Source organism: Protopterus annectens, chromosome 5.part0 (genome assembly GCF_019279795.1).
Source record: "Protopterus annectens isolate FY-2018-M chromosome 5.part0, PAN1.0, whole genome shotgun sequence".
NCBI classification, from domain to species: domain Eukaryota; kingdom Metazoa; phylum Chordata; order Ceratodontiformes; family Protopteridae; genus Protopterus; species Protopterus annectens.
This window is the reverse complement of record NC_056735.1, coordinates 349,420,811-349,441,440: the sequence shown is the minus strand read 5'-3', so window position 1 is coordinate 349,441,440 and position 20,630 is coordinate 349,420,811. Positions and strand designations below refer to the sequence as shown.

General features: G+C 42.2%; 1 protein-coding gene across 2 annotated transcripts in view; it reads left to right on the top strand.

Annotated features, from left to right (window-relative positions):
* The window catches only part of BCOR (BCL6 corepressor), a 588,412-nt gene that overhangs the window by 119,452 nt on the left and 448,330 nt on the right, over positions 1-20,630 (top strand). For both annotated transcript variants that reach the window (XM_044072315.1, XM_044072314.1), the window contains exons 3-4: positions 3,894-3,972; positions 6,232-9,015. In XM_044072315.1, the coding sequence (XP_043928250.1) occupies positions 3,894-3,972; positions 6,232-9,015 (2,863 nt within the window). The remainder of the gene's footprint in view (positions 1-3,893; positions 3,973-6,231; positions 9,016-20,630) is intronic.

Below are 20,630 nucleotides of genomic sequence, written 5' to 3'. Positions count from 1 at the left end.
GATCCTAACCACACCATAATCTATTCTTCCTCCTCCCTAGTTGGCTATGGTATTCTACCCAGTTGTTATGACTGCAGATGCATCCATGAAGGACATAGTACAGTTTTGTACCTACCATAAATGTAGATGTCCAAACTGGATAGCATCTGCAGTCAGGATTACCCTCCTCCTTCCCTCTGTGGTACTCCTAGGTATTTACCCTCCTAATAGCTAGCTGGTGGGGGGGAGTCTCTTATGGTGTATTTGTTTGTATATATGTACATACATGCTTATTTTTTGTGTTTGCCTTCTATCCTTTGGGAAACATTGGCATTTTAACCCAAAATTTAGCCTTCCAAGAGGGCAACTGGCATCTGGGGCAAGAAACACTGAAGAAAATGGCGTCGGCTGATGCCTTTATACCCGAAGACCAGCAGAGATGACGTCGGGTGAAGTGCGACATCAGCCGAAGCCGGACCCGGACTTTGGAATCCGGCCGACCGAAGGGCTGCCTGACGACAGGACAACCCAGTTGTTATGACTGCAGATGCTATCCAGTTCGGACATCTACATTTATGGTAGGTACAAAACTGTACTTTGTGTACACTTCCATAAATGTAGATGTTCGAGTGTATTCACCGTTGCAGTCCAGGTTACCCGCCCGCCATCCCCCTTTTATTCTGGAGTTTCTTTTTACTTCACTATCTTCTACAGCCTATGTGGTATATTTGCTTGTAGATGAAGGTAAAGTTTGTATTGTTGCATGTATATATAGTTTATATATATATATATATATATATATATATATATATATATATATATAGATATATATATAGATATAGATATAGATATATATATATATATATATATATATATATATATATATATATATATATATATATATATATATATATATATATAGATATATATATATATATAGATATATATATAGATATTATTTATTTATTTTACATTTGTTGACCGGGCTAGTCCAGCTGGATATATGTCCATTTTCAGTGGAGGCCCGGGGAGAAAAGCTCCACAAATTACAACAACATAAAAGGTCAAGACAAAGACAAGAACAGTATAATTTGGTACATAAGTTTTAACAATTATAGTAGGTTTGTAGGTTCATACTAGGCTATCTGCCCTAGGGCATTTATAAGTCTAGCCAGAATGTGTTTGGCTTTCGCCACCCATTTTAAATTTATTTTGCTATGCCCTTTTTCGAGGTTAGTATACTGTGCCTCTGTCTAACAGTGACACCGAAGTGATACCCGGGGTAAACCTACGATCTCCCATCCACTCATCAAGATTCCTCTTGAAGAGAGTCAATGAGGGACTCTGCCTAACCTGGACTGGGATTTTATTCCAGAGTGAAGGGAGCCTCTGGGTTATGAATCTGTCCCTCCAGCATGTCCTATTTATTTCAGTGCTGAGGTTTAAGTCTCTCGAGCGCGTAGCTCGATGCGATTTGGATTTTCTGAGGTGCAGCATGTCCATTAATTCCGAGTTGGACATGGCTTTATACGTCAGGCACAGATCGCCTCTGAACAGGCGGTATGCCACTGAGTAGAGCTGGAGTTTCTTTAACCGGGCAGCATATGGCATCTGTTTGAGCCCTTTGATCCTCTTGGTGAGGTATTTTTGGGATCTTTCCAGTTGCTGCAGGTGTCTGGTAAGGTACATCCCAAAAGGGGCATTGTACTCAATTATGGGCCTGATGAGGGATGAGTAAAGAGGCACGATGACCTCCCCTGATCCAGATGTGAATCCCTTCATGATTAGGTGGACTACATAAAATGTTTTTCTAACCACTTTGGCCACGTGGTTGTCAAATGAGAGATTGCTATCAACTTGGGTCGCCAGATCCCTAATTACTTCTGTACTTAATGGATTACCACCTATGTGGTAATTTGTGGGCACTTTGTTTTTGCCAAAGGGGATGACTATACACTTTTTGGCATTTAGCTTGAGGCCATGGCTCTGGCACCAGTTGTCTGTTTCTATGAGGCCCTTTTGGAGGATGCTTGTGTCGGCTGGAGAGTCGATTATGGCGCCCAGTTTGCAGTCATCTGCGAACTTGGACAGCCACAGTCCTTCAGTGTTGGCCTGTACCTCCGAGAAATTATTTGCTACCTTTTTGGGGGCACCTGACATCTGCGGCAAGAAAAACTAAAGAAAATGGCTTCGGCTGCTTGTTTTATACCCCTGACGACCTGACGTCATGAAAGAGGAGACTGCAACCGACGCAGGACCCAAGACTTGGGAATTCAGGCCGACTGAGGTCAGCCTACCAGCAGATCACCCCAAATGTAATGACTGCAACAGTGAATACACTCAAACATCTACATTTATGGTAAATGTACACAACTGTACTTTTTCAGAACAGTAGTGTGGATTGCATCTAATCTTGCTTTTTGCCGTTACATTACAAGAAATCTTAATTAAGTGACTGAAACATGTCTGCTGTTTGTAAACAGTTGCTGTTTAGCTGATGGCTCTATAAATTGGCATAGTTAGTGTATGCTATATACACGGACATCCCTTGCAGGATATTTTTAACTGTTAAATCTACTTTGACTGTTTAATTTTTAAAACTATTTTTGTAAGCATAGATGTGTCTCTGTCGACACCCTGCTCCTTGAAAGGTGCGTCAGTTGAAAACAGTTTGAAAATAGTGTCAAGGTAGCTAGATAGAGAAAGTACAGTTGTGTAAAATCTTAACCATACCCATAGAGATGTCCTTGCTTTCACCACTGCAGTATTCATCAGTTATGGGATTCCCTGCCATGGAAGCCCGACATCTGGCCAGTCTACCAAAGCCTACTGTTTTTTTAAGGTATGTTGAACATCATCCAGATGCTCCTAGAGTAGCATAGGGCATACAGGTGACATTCAGGGTACCATCCTCAGAATTGATTGCCCCGGTGGGAACACCAGTCCGAGGAAAACCAAAGAGAACCTGCACATCCAGGAAGGAACAGGACTAGGGGATGGAGGGAGGGAGTGAATACTGCAGCGGTGAAGGCAAGGGCATCTATCGTTACGGTAAGATTTTACACAACTGTACTATGTCCTTACATTCATTGTTGCAGTATTCATGACGTATGGGAGTGACAAAGCTCAAGAAGAAACTTGGGAGGAGGAAGCAGCAATAGAGCCCTCTAAGAAGCCATGAAGAATGGCATTAGCAAAACCAGCTTTAGCTCTGGAGATACCATTCACACTTTGCTTGGTAAAAGTGCGCTGCTTTAAGAATAGAATTAGTGTCTAAGCCCTTGACAAAAGCATCAGAAGAAGCCACAGGTCTAGTAGAATGAGCCTTTACAGAAGAAGGAAGGCTGTTGCCATGAAAAGTGCAACGAAAAGAAATAGCCTTTGAAATCCAAGTAAAAATAGTTTGCTTAGAAACAGCTAATCCTAAAGACCAGGATGAAAGGAAGCAAACAACTGATTTGATTTTCTAATAGCTTTAGTCTTATCCAAATAAAATCTGAGCTGTCTTTGCATGTCCAAAGTATGCATCACCCTCCCACTGTCATATTGCAGAGAGGGGAAAAAAGACACAAACACAAGGTTTAATTATCACCTTTGGAAGGGAAGTTGACTAGGCTTAAAATTGCCTCCAGGGGCAGCTAGCCTAGTAACTTACCTGTGAACCTATTTAATGTAACTACTTAGCTGTTATCTTTCCAAATTTCTGAAAGGAATTTGTGTGGACACTGGAAGAGCATGTAGATGGCACACAGCAGCTAGAAGTTAGGCTTGAACCCAAGACCCTAGAGCAGTGAGGCAGAAACCATAACCACTGAGCTGTACTTGATTTTTGTTTTATAACTAGATTCCTTATTGTATTATATTTAGAATGATAAAGCATAACAATAATATGAATTATTTTTCTGATTCATTAGAAAAGTCCAGGTAACGGATGGTGAATCCCAAAAAAGCAGGCTGGAATTACGAGATGAAAGCCACATGACTCAGAATGTGGTAGGTGAATTTATTTTCATTATACTTCTCTCTGGCCATTTAATAAGTAAAACTTGTTCTTTGCAAATTAAGTTGAAATGCAGCAGTCTGTAAAAAAAACAAAAAAAAATGTTATAATATGCTCCTAAAAATGACTTTACCCCCTTTTCTAAATCCCTCTGAGTAGTCCATCAGTTTGTTTGTTTTTAATAATTTATGTGGCCAAAATGTTGCCACCAAGGAATGTTTTACAGATTTTGTTTTGATTCTAACTATGCTTTGTTGTTTTGAGCAGGTGTCTTTTTCCCAGAGGAAAACACTTTTTGACTTGAGTGTTGTGTTAACTAAATAAAACGAGTAGAGTAAAATAAGTCTTAATTTTGAGGCAGTGGTATTTATGGAGTTTCACCATTTAATTTGTGTTGTAGGTGCAAATGGTTTTAGAGTGTGAACCTGTAGTATGTGTGGGTGCAGTTTTTGTTGCTTTCTACTTGAACTTTTTCACTAAAATCGTAAGGTTGTAATGCCATGTACATGATCGCCAGCCTCCTGGTAATGAAATCATTGATAATTTATCGAGTCCAGAAATAAGATACCGACTGTTTACAGAAATTAAACACTGAGCTAAAACAGCATTGCATGAAAATGGTAAAGTTATGTCAATGTCTGTTGCTGTGCCTGCAACTAGTCTGTTTTGATCAGTGTACTATCAATGTCTGTTGCTGTGCCTGCAACTAGTCTGTTTTGATCAGTGTACTACCCCAGTAAACAAATTAAATAAATCTCCGTATCAGTTTGTAATGCACAACTTTCATTAGCTTTTATTTTGTTATTCATTTTTTTTCTTTTTTTTTGTAGTTTTTGCTCTTAATGTTTTATTTTTTCCAAAGTTATAGCATTAATTGTTGGTGCATCAAGCTTTGTTTTTTTTTTTTAAGTAAAGGTTTGTGGTACAGAATGTTTTACATTGCCAGAACCATCCTATTTTCTCATGCATGCCACTGTATCATATTGTCAGTGTTTGAACAAGTTTTTTCCTCAGTTGCAACAGAGAACCTGAACTAGTGTCACTGTTCATTTATGATGTTTTTAATTTTAAAGTCCATGTATCCAATGTAGAAGTCTGTGTAAATAATAGTGCCTGTTATTTAAAAGCATGTTCGTAACAGCAGAAGTGGTACTGATGAATTTGCTGTGGTTAGGGTGAAAATTCACCAGTGTTTACACTAGCTTTTGGTTAAATTGTATAATTTTTGTTGGGTCACCCATACCTGATGAACACCTGGCTGGTCGCAATGGTCTCAGCCCATTTGCCTATCCAGAATGAGAGCTGGTCAATATGTAGTCTTCATACAGGCAGCAGTTAGGAGATTTTGCAGATGCAGCCATAACATTCTCTTTGTATGCCTCTTAAGTGCTCAGGGAAGGTGCATACAGTGGATGTAGCTTGTGTTTACAGGTGTATCTGCATTTTAAAATAAGTTATCTATTTGTTAACTGAGGAATCAATTGGTCATCATGGATCCTTTTCAGCTACAATCTGATCTGCAGGGACAATGATGGATGTAGTATAGGAACACTTTAGAGAAGCCAGTCAATGAGCATTGTGTTGGTAGATGGAAGGAAGCTGGAATATATTGACCAGAAAAAAAAAAAAAAATGAATATGTTTGAATGTGTATATGTATATGGGGTGTCATTTGATGGCTTGGTGCTCTTTTACGTCAGAGCAATTTACACATTAGTGATGCAATACATATATTTTAATAATTTGGTTCAGTAAACATGCTGGTCAATTTGAGCTTTTTAAAACTGTCCATACATTTTCTATTTATTGTTGCTGCTTGTGATTTGTGTTGCAGTGTTGAAGTGTGGGTGTTTGTAGTTTTTCAAGCATCTGTTAAAAATGTTAATGTGCAGGCCACAGCTGCAATACTAGATGTATGCAGCAGATGTATTGATGTAAGCTTGTTTGATAACCGTGAATTGTAGCACCTCCTGCTTATGCCTTTTGCTGTTTTGGCCCATATTTGCATACCAAGTGGCTGTGTCAAGAAGGTACTATAAAAGTGTTATGAAGGGAACATCTTAAGTACATAAAAGGGTGAGAAGAGCATGGTGATGGTAGCTGAGGCTTCTGCAGTGAAACTTGGCCTACTGTGTTATTGTTATAATGATAAAAAAGGCGCTGATGCTGTATTTGATTTCAGATTTTTAGTACTGCCCTTGCGTTACAGTGTCCTTTATTAATCACATTTTTTTTTTCTTTTGTGTTATTAAGGTGGATGGAGCTGCAGCCCATCGTATTGATAGTCTTGCTGCTCTGACATTGGATAGAACAGGTGTTATGCGAGAAGGCATAAGGGTTCCGGTTCCCAGCAACATTGTCTATTCTGGTCTGCGTGGCCTTGGTCCTGAAAAAGGTCAGGAAGCTGCACCTGTTATAAGCAGCCTTGGATATGGTGCTCAAAGAAGTCCAGATACTCGTTTCAAGACCAGTGTACCTGAAGTGGTCGATAATACTGGAGTATGTGGAAAGGTCCCAAATGGCTATACTACAGGATACAAACCACCTTCTGAAAACCTGAAGACTGTTTCCACAGAGGAAACTCTTAGTCTGGATAGAACAGCTGTCGAAAAACATGCTTCTTTAAATGTTAATGGTGCTAGCTGCGTAAGACTTCCTTGGGTAACTTCCTATGTAGACAATACACCAGGGATGTATTCCTTTATTGAGCCTCCAAATAAGTATTCAGTGAATATGTACAAAGGATTACTACCTCAGCATGCTACATACAGTTTGCCGCAGCACTTTGCCTATTCTCCTATATGCAGTACCACTGGGGAACGTTTTTTATACCTACAGCCTTCCCCCTTTGTTGCACCACATATGCCATCATCTTTACCATCACCATTGAGGATACCTTCTACTTCAGTATCTCCAACTATGCCCCATCTTCTTCATGGCCCTGATAAAGGTTTGTCATGGAAAATGGCTCCAAGTCACATTGACTCACCCAGCTACCCACATATTCATAACAGTAAACAGTCCAGGGTTCCTTCTACCAAGTCTTCTACTTGTACAGTCTCTGCAGACTCTGTTTCAGTGTTACAGTCACCTAGGACATCTGCTAGAGGTCTGGCAGTGCAGCTTGGAGATCCTTATACAGATTTTGCAAAGCACATGTCCAGAATTCCAAGTCCTACAGTTTCACTCCCCAACACTTATTTAGGCCTCGGTAATGAATATCCACCATCTTCTAGAGTGATTAGAGCAAAGCCACGAGAAAATGCTGAAAATGTATTACAGGCATCCATGCAGGTCAGAAGTACAGTACAGGAAAAGAGAGAAGGTAGGTCATCCCCTGTACTGGAAAAACAGACTATTGCCAAAGACTGTCTGGACAAGCCACTAGATCTGTCCTCAAAGATTGGTTTTATTGGTTCAGTAAATGGAGATGTGCCAAAATCTGAGAGCTTGAAAAAAGTATTGCAGACATTAACACCAAACAGATCTGAAAACAGAGTAGTGTCACCAGGAAGAGAAACTGTGTCCCCATCAGGAAATGTTTGCACTCTCTATAGGCCTGACATTATTAGCACTGTGCCTTCCTCTTGGGTTGTTCCGAGTCCCACACATGAAGATAGCTGTAACAAAACATTGTCTCTGAAAAATAAAACACTAGATCGAGTGATACCACAACAGAGAAGTTCTTCTTGTCCTAGGATGGGAACCTCAGAAGTAACAGCTAATCCTGTTGTAAGTACTGTATCAAGCTTGGGAAGGCCAGCGTCTGCATCACCAGCTCCAAATAGTAATGGAGATTGTCCAAAGATGAACAGAAGTACAACTGAAAGTTCCGTATCTGTCATACAGTCAACACAGCAAACAGTACTATCAAGTAAGTATAACAGTAAACTAATTAAAGGGGAGAGTGAAGAACCTGCTTTTAAAATGAGTGAAAGTGGACATACACAAGTCCCAGTGTTTTTACCTCAGAGTGAGACATTCCGTTCTCCAACACGGTCATACCCAAGAAATTATATACCTTGTCCTGTTGCAGAAGGCATGCCTGTAAGTCATTTATCGTTGCGTGGAAAGGGACCAGTGTATCCACATCCAGTTATATTGCCTAATGGTAGTCTCTATTCTAGCGCAGTGTCCCCAAAACTTGGTATTCCTTATAGTTTCCCAGCAAACAGAAGTGAATACATCCCTTTTCAAGAATCTCTCCGTATGGTCCATCCTTTGATACCTTGTTCTGCCTCGGATGTGTGTAAAGATGACAAAACTGAAAGGAAGTCTCGAGCTGTTGAAAGGCTTCGATTTGAGGAGCCTATTGGAAAAAGCAGCCCAGCAGAGGTATCGGAAACGTCTCCCAAACTGAACATTGATGCACATCTTATTTCCCCACTCAAAAATATAAAGTTGAACCAAAGTTCTTCTGACATTGACTTGTGTAGTCCTAGAAATGACATGACAGACCTTGATAGTGATGAACAACATGTTAAGCAGGAATCAGTTCTTTCAACAGGATGTTTGGAAACTTGTGTCAGAGCTAACAGCTTTACTCAGTATAAGATTGAGAGTGTACCCATGTTCAAGGAGGACCCTTCTGGTAGGGAAGACACTGAAAGGAGCATGTTTTTTAAATGTAATGATGTTTATAGCCCTAAGCAAGTCCAGAGCTCATTACTTCATAGCCCAAATAAAGAAAATATTGCAGGAAGCCAGAATAAGGATAATTCTGCAGCTAAATCTGTAATTAACTTTCCAGAGAACTGGCAGATCTGTAATGGCTGTACTGAAGTGTCTAGTGATGGACACACTGTTAACGAGTTTATTGATGAAAGTGAGCCATCTTTAATTGACCAAAATAATGCCAAAGATGGGAGTGAGGCCCAAGGTTCACCTAATGCTGGTAGACATTTGAAACCGAAGGCTTCAAAAATGGCAAAGAGAATAGCAAATTCTTCTGGTTATGTAGGTGATAAATTCAAATGTATCACTACTGAACTATATGCAGATTCCAGTCAACTTAGCCGTGAACAGCGAGCTCTTCAGGTAAGTCACTTACTGTGTTGTTGTTGTTGTACAGACGCTTAATAATTTTAATTTTTCCTTTCAGACATTGTCTGCAGAAGACTAGGTGGTATGTGTAAACATTTGAGCATACTCCCAAGCAAAGGAGTGTCTAAGGATTCCTATAAATTAATAGTAGACAGAAGATATGTTGTTGTCATTACATTGCTGAGTGGGTTTTACAGCTGACTCAGAGAGTAACTGAGGATGTCAAGGTTTTTCTGTAAGCAGGATGAGATCCCCATTGATGGGGTTGTAACTAGCTGTAAACATAATATATGCAAGCCTTTTGTAACTGTAGTAGGCTTCTTTGTACTGTAACTGCTCAGACACCTGAAGGGACAACAACTAACTGCACTAGCTGTGCTTCCAGAATGTTTTATTTTACTGTGTCAACGATTCTATTGATTTCACGAACAAAGAAGAGTACGATGTTCTTCATGTTTCACTGTTGCAGTCATCACATTTGGGTTATCTGCCTGCAGGTAGCCCACAGCCGGCCTGAATACCAGATTCCTGCGTCAGATGATGTCTCCTCTTCCATGACGTCAGGTCGTCAAGGGTATAAAACATGCAGCCGACACCATTACATGAGTCTTTCTTGCCATGCGGTGCCTGAAGCAGAAGCAGTTCGCAAGTGTCGGTCGGCCGACTCCTGAAATTTTTGTTTTCGAGTTTCAGATTCGAAGTGTTCAAAAAAGTTAATTACCCCGTTGGGGATTCCTTTCTTGCTCCAACCGATGTCAATAAAAGTTAACAATTGCCTTACCTGTGGAAAGCAAATACCTCCATAGAGATTTTCATTCGTACTGCATTCCCTGTTTAGGCCCAGACCACGACGTTCCTTGCTATTGGTTTTGTGCCTTGTTTAAGTCCCGAACTATTCGTCGTCAAGCTATCTTTGCAGCCAATTACTTTTGTACTCTGTCTCAGTACTCCAGAATGGCTTCTTTAAGCCATCCGACTACCGATCTTCCAAAAAAAACGTAAGGATAAAGACAGCGACCGACCGCATAGGTCCAAAACTGCCAACAACGCTTCCGTTAAGCTAGTCGCCAGTCCGCCGGTACTCAGTGAGGCACTTTCGCAGCCCCTGATACCCACTACTTCAGATTCGCAGGGCTCTACTGAGACCCATTCGGAGTCCGGTATGCAGCGAGATGCTTCTTCGACTATGGGACCGATGTCTCTACCTTGGATGAGTTCGGAGCCACTGTGCAGGCACCGGCTTCGGAGGGTGTATTCAATCCTACAGACTTGCATTTTAAACCGACGCCATTGTTTTCATCCAGGCCTAAAACTCGCACCACGCCTAGAAAACCGATGACCAAACCGCAAGCTCAGGCCCATATGCCGAAAAAACAAATGCTTAGAATGGTTGAAGACCTTATTACCTTAATTAGGGGAAGCCAGCCTTCCCCCTGTAAGAGACCTAGAACTGATTTTCCTTCTGATTAGGAGTCTGATATTTCTGCTCCTTCTGATTACCAGGATTTGCCCGTATCTACCTATGAGGATTCTGATGCAGAGGATTCCATTCCTTCTGCTTCCCCTCCAGAAGATTTTTCTTTTGGTGAAACCTTGCACACTCTTAGGGAGCATTTCCGCTGGGAAAGCCAGGATTACTCTGACTTCAAAAAGAGACTTGGGGAATTCTTTCTCCTTCCTCAACACAGGCCTTTAGCTATCCCTCCTGTTCTGGACATTGTAGATGATGCTTTCTTGGAATCTAGCCTTTCCCCAGACACTTTACCTCCAGCTCCCAGAAAACCTGACAGGTATTGCAGAGTACCTGACTCTCTCAAGTTCCTCTTCAAGAATTCTTCTGCGGATCCAGAGACCATTTCCCAAGGACCAGAAGGCATTAAGGCTACTGCTTCCAAAAATCCTACCCCTTCTGATAGAGATTCTAGAGCCTTAGACAGATTGGGTAAGAAGGTATACACTTCTGCTACTTTGGCCATTAGGGCTTTAAATTGCCAGTTTCATATGTTAAAGTATCAGTAGCATGTTATGGGGCTACTTAAACAGAAAATGATGTTGATTCCTGGCTGTACTGAACACAAAGAATTACAGGATTTAATGCATTCTGCAAAACAAGTTGGTAAACATACTTTTTGCAATGTGGTTTTGATGCTTTAGAAGCATCTTGCAGAGCTGCTGTCACTGGGTCTGTACTTTGAAGGCATGCTTTGCTTAAGGAACAAAACTTGCCAGATCATGTAAAAGCTAAATTACTGGATGCGCCCTTACACCTAGACCTTCTTTTTGGCAAGAAGTCCTCAAAAGGATGGAGCAAAAAGATAAATCTATGCAAACTTTTAAAGATTTCCTACAAGTACAGCCCCCCCCCCCCCCCGATTCAGTAGGCATTGGCCTTCAAAGAACTGGTCCTTTCCAGTCCCTTAGGCCTTTTCAGTCCAAACCCAGGAACAGCAGACCACCTAGGCTACAGTCTCAGGCTACGCACAGGCCTAAGCAGTGGGGGCTCCCACTTCCACAGCAGGGAGTAGTAAGCCACCCTCTTATGGAAAATGGCACAATGACTTAACCTTAACCCTTCCAAGGCCTGCTCCCTTAGGAGTAAAGCTTGCCCATACAAAAAACTGGGAACTCATTACCCAAGACAAATGAGTTTTGAACATAGTTTCCCAATGATACAGAATTCCACTCCACACCCTACCAACCCCAAATGGTTGGCCAGACCTACCCCCAAATCAATGGGCAGAGGCCCAACAGCAGGTTCTTTCTCTTAATATCAGGGCTGTTTTAGCCTGTCCCAGCAGAAGAAAGGGACAAGGTTTTTATTCAAGACTTTTTCTGGTGCACAGAAAAGACAACTCCTGGCATCCTATCCTGGACCTTTCTATTCTCAGCACCTTTTTGGTAGTTCCAAAATTCAAAATGCTAACTCTGCAACAGCTTCTTCCCATGCTAGCCAAGGATGCCTGGCTGGCAACCCTAGACAAAGGAAGCTTACCTGCACATCCCAATAAGGGAATCTTGCAGGAAATACCTATGCTTCAGGGCAGGCTCCATGCTCTTATCAGTTCTCTTCACTTCCCTTTGGCTTATCTACTGCGCTCAGGGTATTCACAAAGTGTCTAGCTCCAGCCATTGCATTTTGCAGGCAGAGAAATATTCAAATTTACCCATACTTGGACGATTGTCTGATTCAGGCAGAAAGCCAGGACTTGCTATTACAACACCTGGCATTCATAAAGAAACTTCTAATTTCACTGGGGTACACCATCAGCGAAAAGAAATCCCACCTAGTACCCTGCCAACAGATTATATTCTTGGGAACAAGCTTAAACACAACTTCCCAGATGGCATTCCTCACTCCGGAGAAAAAAGTTTATTTGACAACCTACTTCAAATTATTGGCCACAAAACCCCAGCTATCTGCAAGGAAAATACTGCAATCCCTGGGGTTCATGGCCTCTTGCATTTTATTAATTCCATATGCGAGACTGCATATGAAGAAACTCCAATGGAATCTAAAAAGCCTATGGTGTCAAAATTCGCAGGACCTGGAAACAATGATTTCCATCATTCCTTGTATCAAGACAGAGTTCCTTTGGTGGGCAGAGGCCTGCTACCACAACAAGGGATACCCTTGCACCTACATATCAATCAAAAAGAAATGTTAGCTGTAAAGAATGCTCTGACAGCCTTCAAAGACCATATTCTTCCAGGACAACTATTGCTAAAGACAGACAACACCACAGTCATGTGGTACATAAACAAGCAAGGGGGAACCTACTCGTACCCTCTCTGCAGACTAGCCATGGCTCTGTGGAACGCAACCTTGAACTACCAAGTGCACCTACAAGCTCAGTTCCTGCCAGGCAAACTAAATTCACTGGCAGACGACCTAAGCAGAAATCTCATGGACCCACATGAATGGAAACTGGAACCAAAAATATTCAACCTCTTGAACAAATGGGGGACCCCAGAGATGGACCTGTTTGCCTCCCCTCAAAACTACCAATTGGACAAATTCTGCACAAGGACTTCCCACAGTCAAGCTTGGAAAGTGGATGCCCTGTCCTTTACCTGGGAAAGCCTTTCAGTTTATGCCTTTCCCCGTCTGCCTCTCCTCTCGAAGGTTTTGCTAAAGGTCAAACAAGACAAACAAAGGACTATACTGATTGCACCGGACTGGCCACTCCATCACTGGTGTACCCCCTCTTGCGCAGTATGACACTGCTACAACCATGGCACCTGCCTCAGACCCCTTCCCTTCTCTCCCAGCAGGTGGGCCAGATTCTGCACCCTCCGCTTCATACCCTGAACCTTGCAGCCTGGCGTATCCCTTGAGCTCTCCCTTAGCATCCCTCAGTAAGCAGGTACTAGATGTCATTCTGGAGGCAAGGAGGCCTAGTATTAGAAAATCCTATGCTGAAAAGTGGAAAAGATACTTCTCCTGGAACTTGGCTCAGGGGATAGGCACAACAGTGCCCAGCTTACCTCATATTCTACAGTACTTAACAGAAATGTTCCACAGGGGCCTATCCTTCTCGTCAATTAAATTTCATGCCTCTGCCATTTCAGCACATTATAATACTGAGCCACCCCTCTTCTCACACCCCTTGCTAAAGCAATTCCTTATAGGGGCCAACAAATTAAGACCCCCCCCCCCAGGAGAGCTCCCACTCCAGCCTGGGACCATAACTTTGTATTGGAAAAGCTCACCCCCCCCCTTTGAACCAGCTGCTACAGCAGAGTTGAAATTCCTTTCTTGGAAAACAGCCTTCCTTCTAGCCATCACTTCAGCAAGAAGAGTGTCTGAATTATAGGCCCTCATGGCAGTGCAACCCTTCATTATCTTCCATGCGGACAGGGTTTCCCTCAGGACTAATCCTTCCTTCTTTTATGCCCAATGTGGTGTCTTCTGTGGCTCTGAAGCAGTCCATTCATTTGCCTGCTTTTTTCCCTAATCCACAAAACAAAGGGGAATGTATACTGCACTCTCTGCGTGTGCACAGACAACTTTGATTCTATTTGGACAGGACTAAGCCTACCAGAAAATCTGAGTAGCTGCTAGTTAGCTTTGCTGCAGGGGCAGAGGGGGAGGCCATTTCAAAGCAAACCATTTCAAAGTGGATAGCCCATTGCATTCATTTCTGCTACAGGCACCATGGAAAACCTACCCCACAAGGGGATAAGATCACATTCCACCAGGGCTGCATCTACCTCTGTGGCATTTCTCAGAGGGGTCCCTACCAGAGACATCCTAGATGCTGCCACCTGGAGCTCTGTACATACCTTCACCAAGCATTACCACGTGCCTATCTTTTCTAAATCCAGAGCTGGATTTGCCACTGCAGTCTTGCAGGGATTAATAGTGGGCCCTAATGCTCTTTAACTTCATCCTCCCTTCCTTGGCTTTGGGAATCAACCCAAATGTGATGACTGCAACAGTGAAACACGAAGAACATAGTACAGTTGTGTTCACTTACCATAAATGTAGATGTTAGAGTGTATTTATTGTTGCAGTCCTGGTTACCCTCCTTCCAGCCCCCTAACTTCTATGGGCTCTACCTCTCCTTCTGGTTGGTATATTTATTTTTTCTTGTGTATTTGCTTTTTTATGGGGGTTTACCATACCTTTTAATTGCTTCCTGTTGTGGGGGCACCTGACATCTGGGGCAAGAAAAACTGATGTAATGGCGTCAGCTGCATGTTTTATACCCCTGATGACCTGATGTCATGGAAGAGGAGACAGCATCTGACGCAGGAATACGAAGACTCTGGTATTCAGGCTGGCTGAGGGCTACCTGCAGGCAGATGACCCAAATGTGATGACTGCAACAGTGAATACACTCAACATCTACATTTATGGTAAGTGTACACAACTATACCTTTTAAAATTATTAAAGCTCAATCAGATTATTTCCAAGGTGAAAAGAAATGGGTCTAGACATGATAGCGTATAGTAGCCAGGGTTTGTTTGGGTGCTTCTCTGTTCCAGTGCTTAATTTCTTTGGAGTATAAAGTGCCCACACTAGTCATGGTAGTTGTTCATCCTGTGCTTCGTTGTTACACTGGTTGCATTTGGGACTCCATCTGCTTAAGGCCTCATGGCCATGACCAGCCCTACTTTCAGAGCCTGGCACCCTTCGCCTTCAGACCGGATGGATGCATGCTCCCCCCTAAACATCAGTGGCTTAAGGGTGGCATCCATCCATGCCTTCTATAGTTCTTTCTTGCCATATTTCATATCAAGGTCAATCCACAATCCTTTGTAGATGTGGATTCCATATTTTGTGGACAAGTACCCCACTGGAGAAAGCATCTTATTCTATTTCATTGCTTACTTTTGTTGCATGCGTAGTGTAGCTTTTAGGGTTTACGGTATGCGAGATGTCAGAAGTGGATTTTGAAAAGGTTAGTAATTGTATTGACTGTGGGAAGCTATTCTCTGTGAAGATTTTCTTGTTAGATGTGTTTTATGCTTGGAGTGTAAGCACAGTGAAACCAGCTGTCTCTGTTTTGCAAGATTCAACATGACAATCAAGTGGAAATCAAAATCTCTTTGGGAGTACCTCACTAAGAAAAGTTGTTGGTTATAGTCTCCATCAAATTGTCTTCCAGAAATAAATTTTTAGAGACACATCCAGAAGAATAGGAGTTCTTGGGGAAACTGATAACATCCCTTTAGAGTCTAAAAGTCCTTTCACGCTCAGGGTTGCTGAGCTCAATGAGGAGCTTTTGCAGCCTTTGATCCTGGGTCTCTGTCCACCAATGCTTCTGGGTTGGTCTTTCCAGATGCTGCCTTACAGTCACTTAATGGTATGTCCTCCCAAGCTGAAACTCTTTAGATGTCAGCGTCTGTGGATTTGTTTCCTCAGTGCTTGTATTGTTATAAGCAAGCAATAAGGCTGTATCAACTAGGTCCTTGTTCATGATCAAGTCTTTGTCTTCCTTATTGAGGTCACAGCCACCCACCCACCCACACTCCAAGGCCTACAGGGCAGTCTCAGGCCATAATCCAAGAACTAAATTGCGTAAGCATAAGTAGACATCCAATATCCTGCCTCCCAGTAAAGCTGGCTTAGGTCAGGATTTTGTTCCTCTTCACAAACATCCAGCCATATATCAAAAATGGATCTCTCGCTTTCTCTGATTCAGAGGCAGACAAACTAGCCTATGTGGATCAGATGTCCTCCACTTCCTTTCATGAGTATTGCATCTGGAATTGTCCTTCACAAGATGAAGGTCCATTTCAAATGCGTGTACAAAGAATTCACCCTAGTCCTTGTTGTATGCAGAGAGTTCTAGGCCTACCACAAGCTAAACCTTTGGCCATTCCTATAGTAATTGAAGCCTTGGCTGATGTTTTTGCTAATGTGTCTTTTTTTTTTTTTTTCTTGTACTCCCTTTCTGAGCTACTTTGCTGTGTCAGGTCTGTTCATTCCATTAGAGACAAAAGCCTTGCGGTCCATTTATTCCTCTCAGGAGACTAGACCCAAGTGGCTGAGAGTGGTGCCTTTATTCTTAAGGGTGTTGTAATCCATAATCCCACTTTGCATGTCTGGCAAATCACCAGAGGCTTCTGCATGCAGTAGGCATCAGGGCATGTTGCTCTCTTCTGCAAGTGATGTCACCCCTTTGAGATTGCATCCCAAAGCCACTGCTCCCTTGTGGTCTCTCTTGTCCACTCACTCAAATCTAAATACCCCAGACATGTACCCTACACCCTGTCCTTAAAGAAAGGGGAGTTGACTGAGCAGAGCCACCCTCCCCCCCCACTTCAGCAGATGCCAAAGCTGATAATCGAACTCTGGTCATCTGGATCTTAACACTTTATCTGAGTATGCCAGTAGAACCGATACCATTTAATAATGCAACTTCAGAGCCAAATTCTCAATCACAGCTCCCTATGACTCATTATTATTTTTATGTGGGGAAGGATTCCTTGAAATTCTTTTGTAAGAACCCTGTTATGCATCCATGTGTTGGAGTTCATGGATATCAGCTAGGGAACTTCCATGGCTCCTGTAAGCAGTGCATTTCTCTGAGGTAGGGAGACTTAAGATTCTTAATGGAATGGAAAAAAATTGTACATCTCCATGGCCTGTAAGACTTTACCAGCATCGTATGCTGCATTTCCAGATGATTTTACTGTTCCTGCTCAAGGTCACAGCTGAGAAGGATACAAGAGAAGGGCCTTAAAGACAGCATTCTTTGAACACAATTTTGTGGTGGCCAAGCACTTCCTAAAATGTGTCTCTGATGCCGTGGACATGTCATATAGCTCATCAGCTACAAGTGTCATTGTTAAAAAGAGACTTAACGTGGCTGAGATCTGTATCAGAGCATGTTAAAGCAGAAGTGTAGTGGACAAGAAATTGTTCTTTTTGCTCTTTGCAGGAAAAGGGATTGAAGATACTGGAGGGAAAAGGGGGGCATTTAATCTGTCAAGCATTTTTTTTCCTCCCTTGCACTAAATTACAGTAGAAACCACCTCCCCAAAAGCTGGGCAGAAAAGAGTAAACATAATGTTGCTGTAAGGAAAAATGGCAAAGTGATCAGAATTGAAATCCTGGGGGGCCATCAAGGCTGGGACCCAGATAGTAGAACTGATATATGCTGTTATCTTCCTATCCCCAAAACCCCATCCAGCTTATAAATTCAGGCAACCCCCAACCCACCACCTCTTGTCCTGTAATGATAGGAGGAAGGTTAGGCTTTTTTGCCAAACAGTGGGCCAGTTAGGCTTCCCTGCCAAACAACGTGAGATCATCACACAAGACAAATGAATGCTAACAATTTTGAAATGGGTTAGAAACTACTGTTGATAAAACAACCACATTTCTCTGGTATCACTTTAGTACTTCGAGGTCAGATATACTTGATTTTGCCTCTTTCACAAGAACTGTTCATTGGGGGGGGGGTCATAGAGAGAGAGTACCAAAGGAAAGGAGGCACAGGCTTCTACTCAAGATTGTTCTCTTCAATTCCAAGGAAAAGCAGGCCCTAGACACCATATGTAGACCCACCAAGCATTAAGGCTAAACAAGTTCCTAATGACTCCAATATTCAAAATGTTAACCTTGCAAGGCCTTCTTCCAGTATTCTTCCACAGGCATTCATTGTTATTCTACTTTTGAAGGATGCCTACCTAAATTTTCCCATAACCGTAGGACAGAGAAGGTGTTTCAGATTTGAAGCAGAGGTTTCTGTTACCAGTTCTCTCCCTTTCTGCACTCGGGATGTTAACAAAGCGCTGGGCTCCAGTAAATGCCCTTTGTATTCACATCTGTTCGTATCGGATGATTGTGTGATTTAAGCAGCAAGCCTGGAGGATGCCCCAAAAACCTTACAATTCACTCTGGCTTGCTTTCAGAATCTAGGTCTGTCTACATAATCTGTCAAAATCCCACTTTATACCCTCACTGTGAATCCTTTCTTGGGGACACTTCCAGAGACGCAGTACCATTCAAACTTCCGCCTTTCCCTCGGTTAAGGTACAACTCCTAGCAGACTGCTCACAGTCAGCAACTCAACCGAAACATATTTCTGAAATTGAGTTTCTGAGATCATTTGGGTAACTGACATTTTCCTTCCCGATAGTTCACCTAGCAAGGACACACATGAGGAAGTGACAGTGGTCCTTGACAAACAGATGCTGCCAACATACCCTGTCTCGGCAGTGCCCTATTTTAGTGTTTCCCTTGGGTTAATTTCTCCAAATCATTTGGGTTTCAAATACTGTAACGGGAATGGATCCCATTCCCAAGTCTGGGTATAATTAATCATGGGCGTTACTATTGCTTCAGTCTTTCATGTTAGCCATAGTGCTCTTTGCAGCACCTGCAAAGTGCACATAATCGACTCATAGGGAGATGCATGTATTGGTAGCATCTCTAGATAGGGTTGTAGTTTCTTTGTTAGACTCATTGCACCTATGCTATTGGAAATGTCTGGGTATCTTTCTTATATATTGCTCTCGTTTCTGCCTACAAATCCTGATATTTTATGACTCTCTCTTTGTATGCGAGATACTGTAATTGCTAGGTGTAGCAATTTCGGTGATCAGTACTCCTTTCATGGACTACTATGTCTGGTTTTCTCCCATCTGTGTTTTGAATTGTTGGTAATGTATGATCCAGTGTGATTTACACTTCATCATTCTCTGTAATGCTTTGTGGTTCATGTTTTCAATGCTTCTCAGCTACTGCTATATTATAGTGTTTGCATAATCTGGAGTGCAACATTTATGTCACATTATTGTACCTTTCAGTGTATAGGCCCCTCTGCCATGAGTGTTTCACACCCAGCAACAGGGTATGCGACCAGTTCTTTTTTTACAGCACCTACATTTGTCTGTTTCTTGCACATATTCAATGTGCTTTGTAAACCAATGTGTACATAGTCCGTTATCCTGGGTTGCCATTATTAACCTTTCATCCTTTGGTTTCAGCTCACTTCTTAACCATTCCTGCATTAGATCCTGATCAACTCAAGATTGTTTCAGGAGATCTCTGTACTTGCCACTATATTTATGGGTTTTCCGCATTTCTTTCTCCTTTTCATCTGATCCATCTATCCATCTTCAATTCCTTTTCCCATTTTGCACATGAAGTTGGGGTGTCACTTCAACAGTTGCAGTCATCTGAAGCCAAGGTGTACACCGCCGGTTCGTAACATATACACACACACACACACATACACACATACACACATACACACACACATACACACATACACACATACACACACACATACACACATACACACATACACACACATACACATACATATACACACACACACACACACACACACACACACACACACACACACACACACACACACACACACACCTGCAGCCAATTTAGAGTGTCCAATCCACATCCTTGAACTGTGAGAGGAAACCGACGCGACCGCAGGGAGAACACGCCGACTTTGCACAGAAGGCACCCCAGCTGAGAATCAAACCAGAGAATCCCTCTCCTTATATTCTTTATTTATTTTTTGGCACATTCAGTAGCTGTTTTGATTTTTTTGCAGTTTTGGTTTGATTGCCATTCATGGTTGCTGCCTGAATGCTTATGATTAACTAAGCAAAGAGGTCATCTTAGAATTCCTCTCCTCGTGTTTTAAAGCTTTCATTATGTTTGGATCTCATGAGGTCAGCAGATATGTTTGGAGTCCTATGACTCAAGATCTGTACATGTAATCAATTTCAAGGAGGTCCTTACCTCCTTCAGAGCATGGAATATATAGTCTTGGTATACACTTGATTTTTATACCATTTGATATACATAAAGCATTTTTCTTGTTTTTCTGTCCAACTTGTCCAGTACCTTTAGGGGCAAGTCAATCACACTAAAACTGTAAGTTAAAACAGGAAGAGCAAATTGGTTTATATCTTGGATTTTATTCCTAGATGTCAAGGCTGTTTTAAATATTGGATGTTCATCGTGTTACACTGCTGCAGTCATTACATTTGGGTTATCCTGCCGTCAGGCGGTCCGGTCCCTCAGTCGGCCTGAGTTCCAAAGTCTTGGTCCAACGTCGGTTGCTGTCACTTCTTCCCTGACGTCAGTGCGACAGGGGTATATAAGATGCAGCCGAAGCCATTT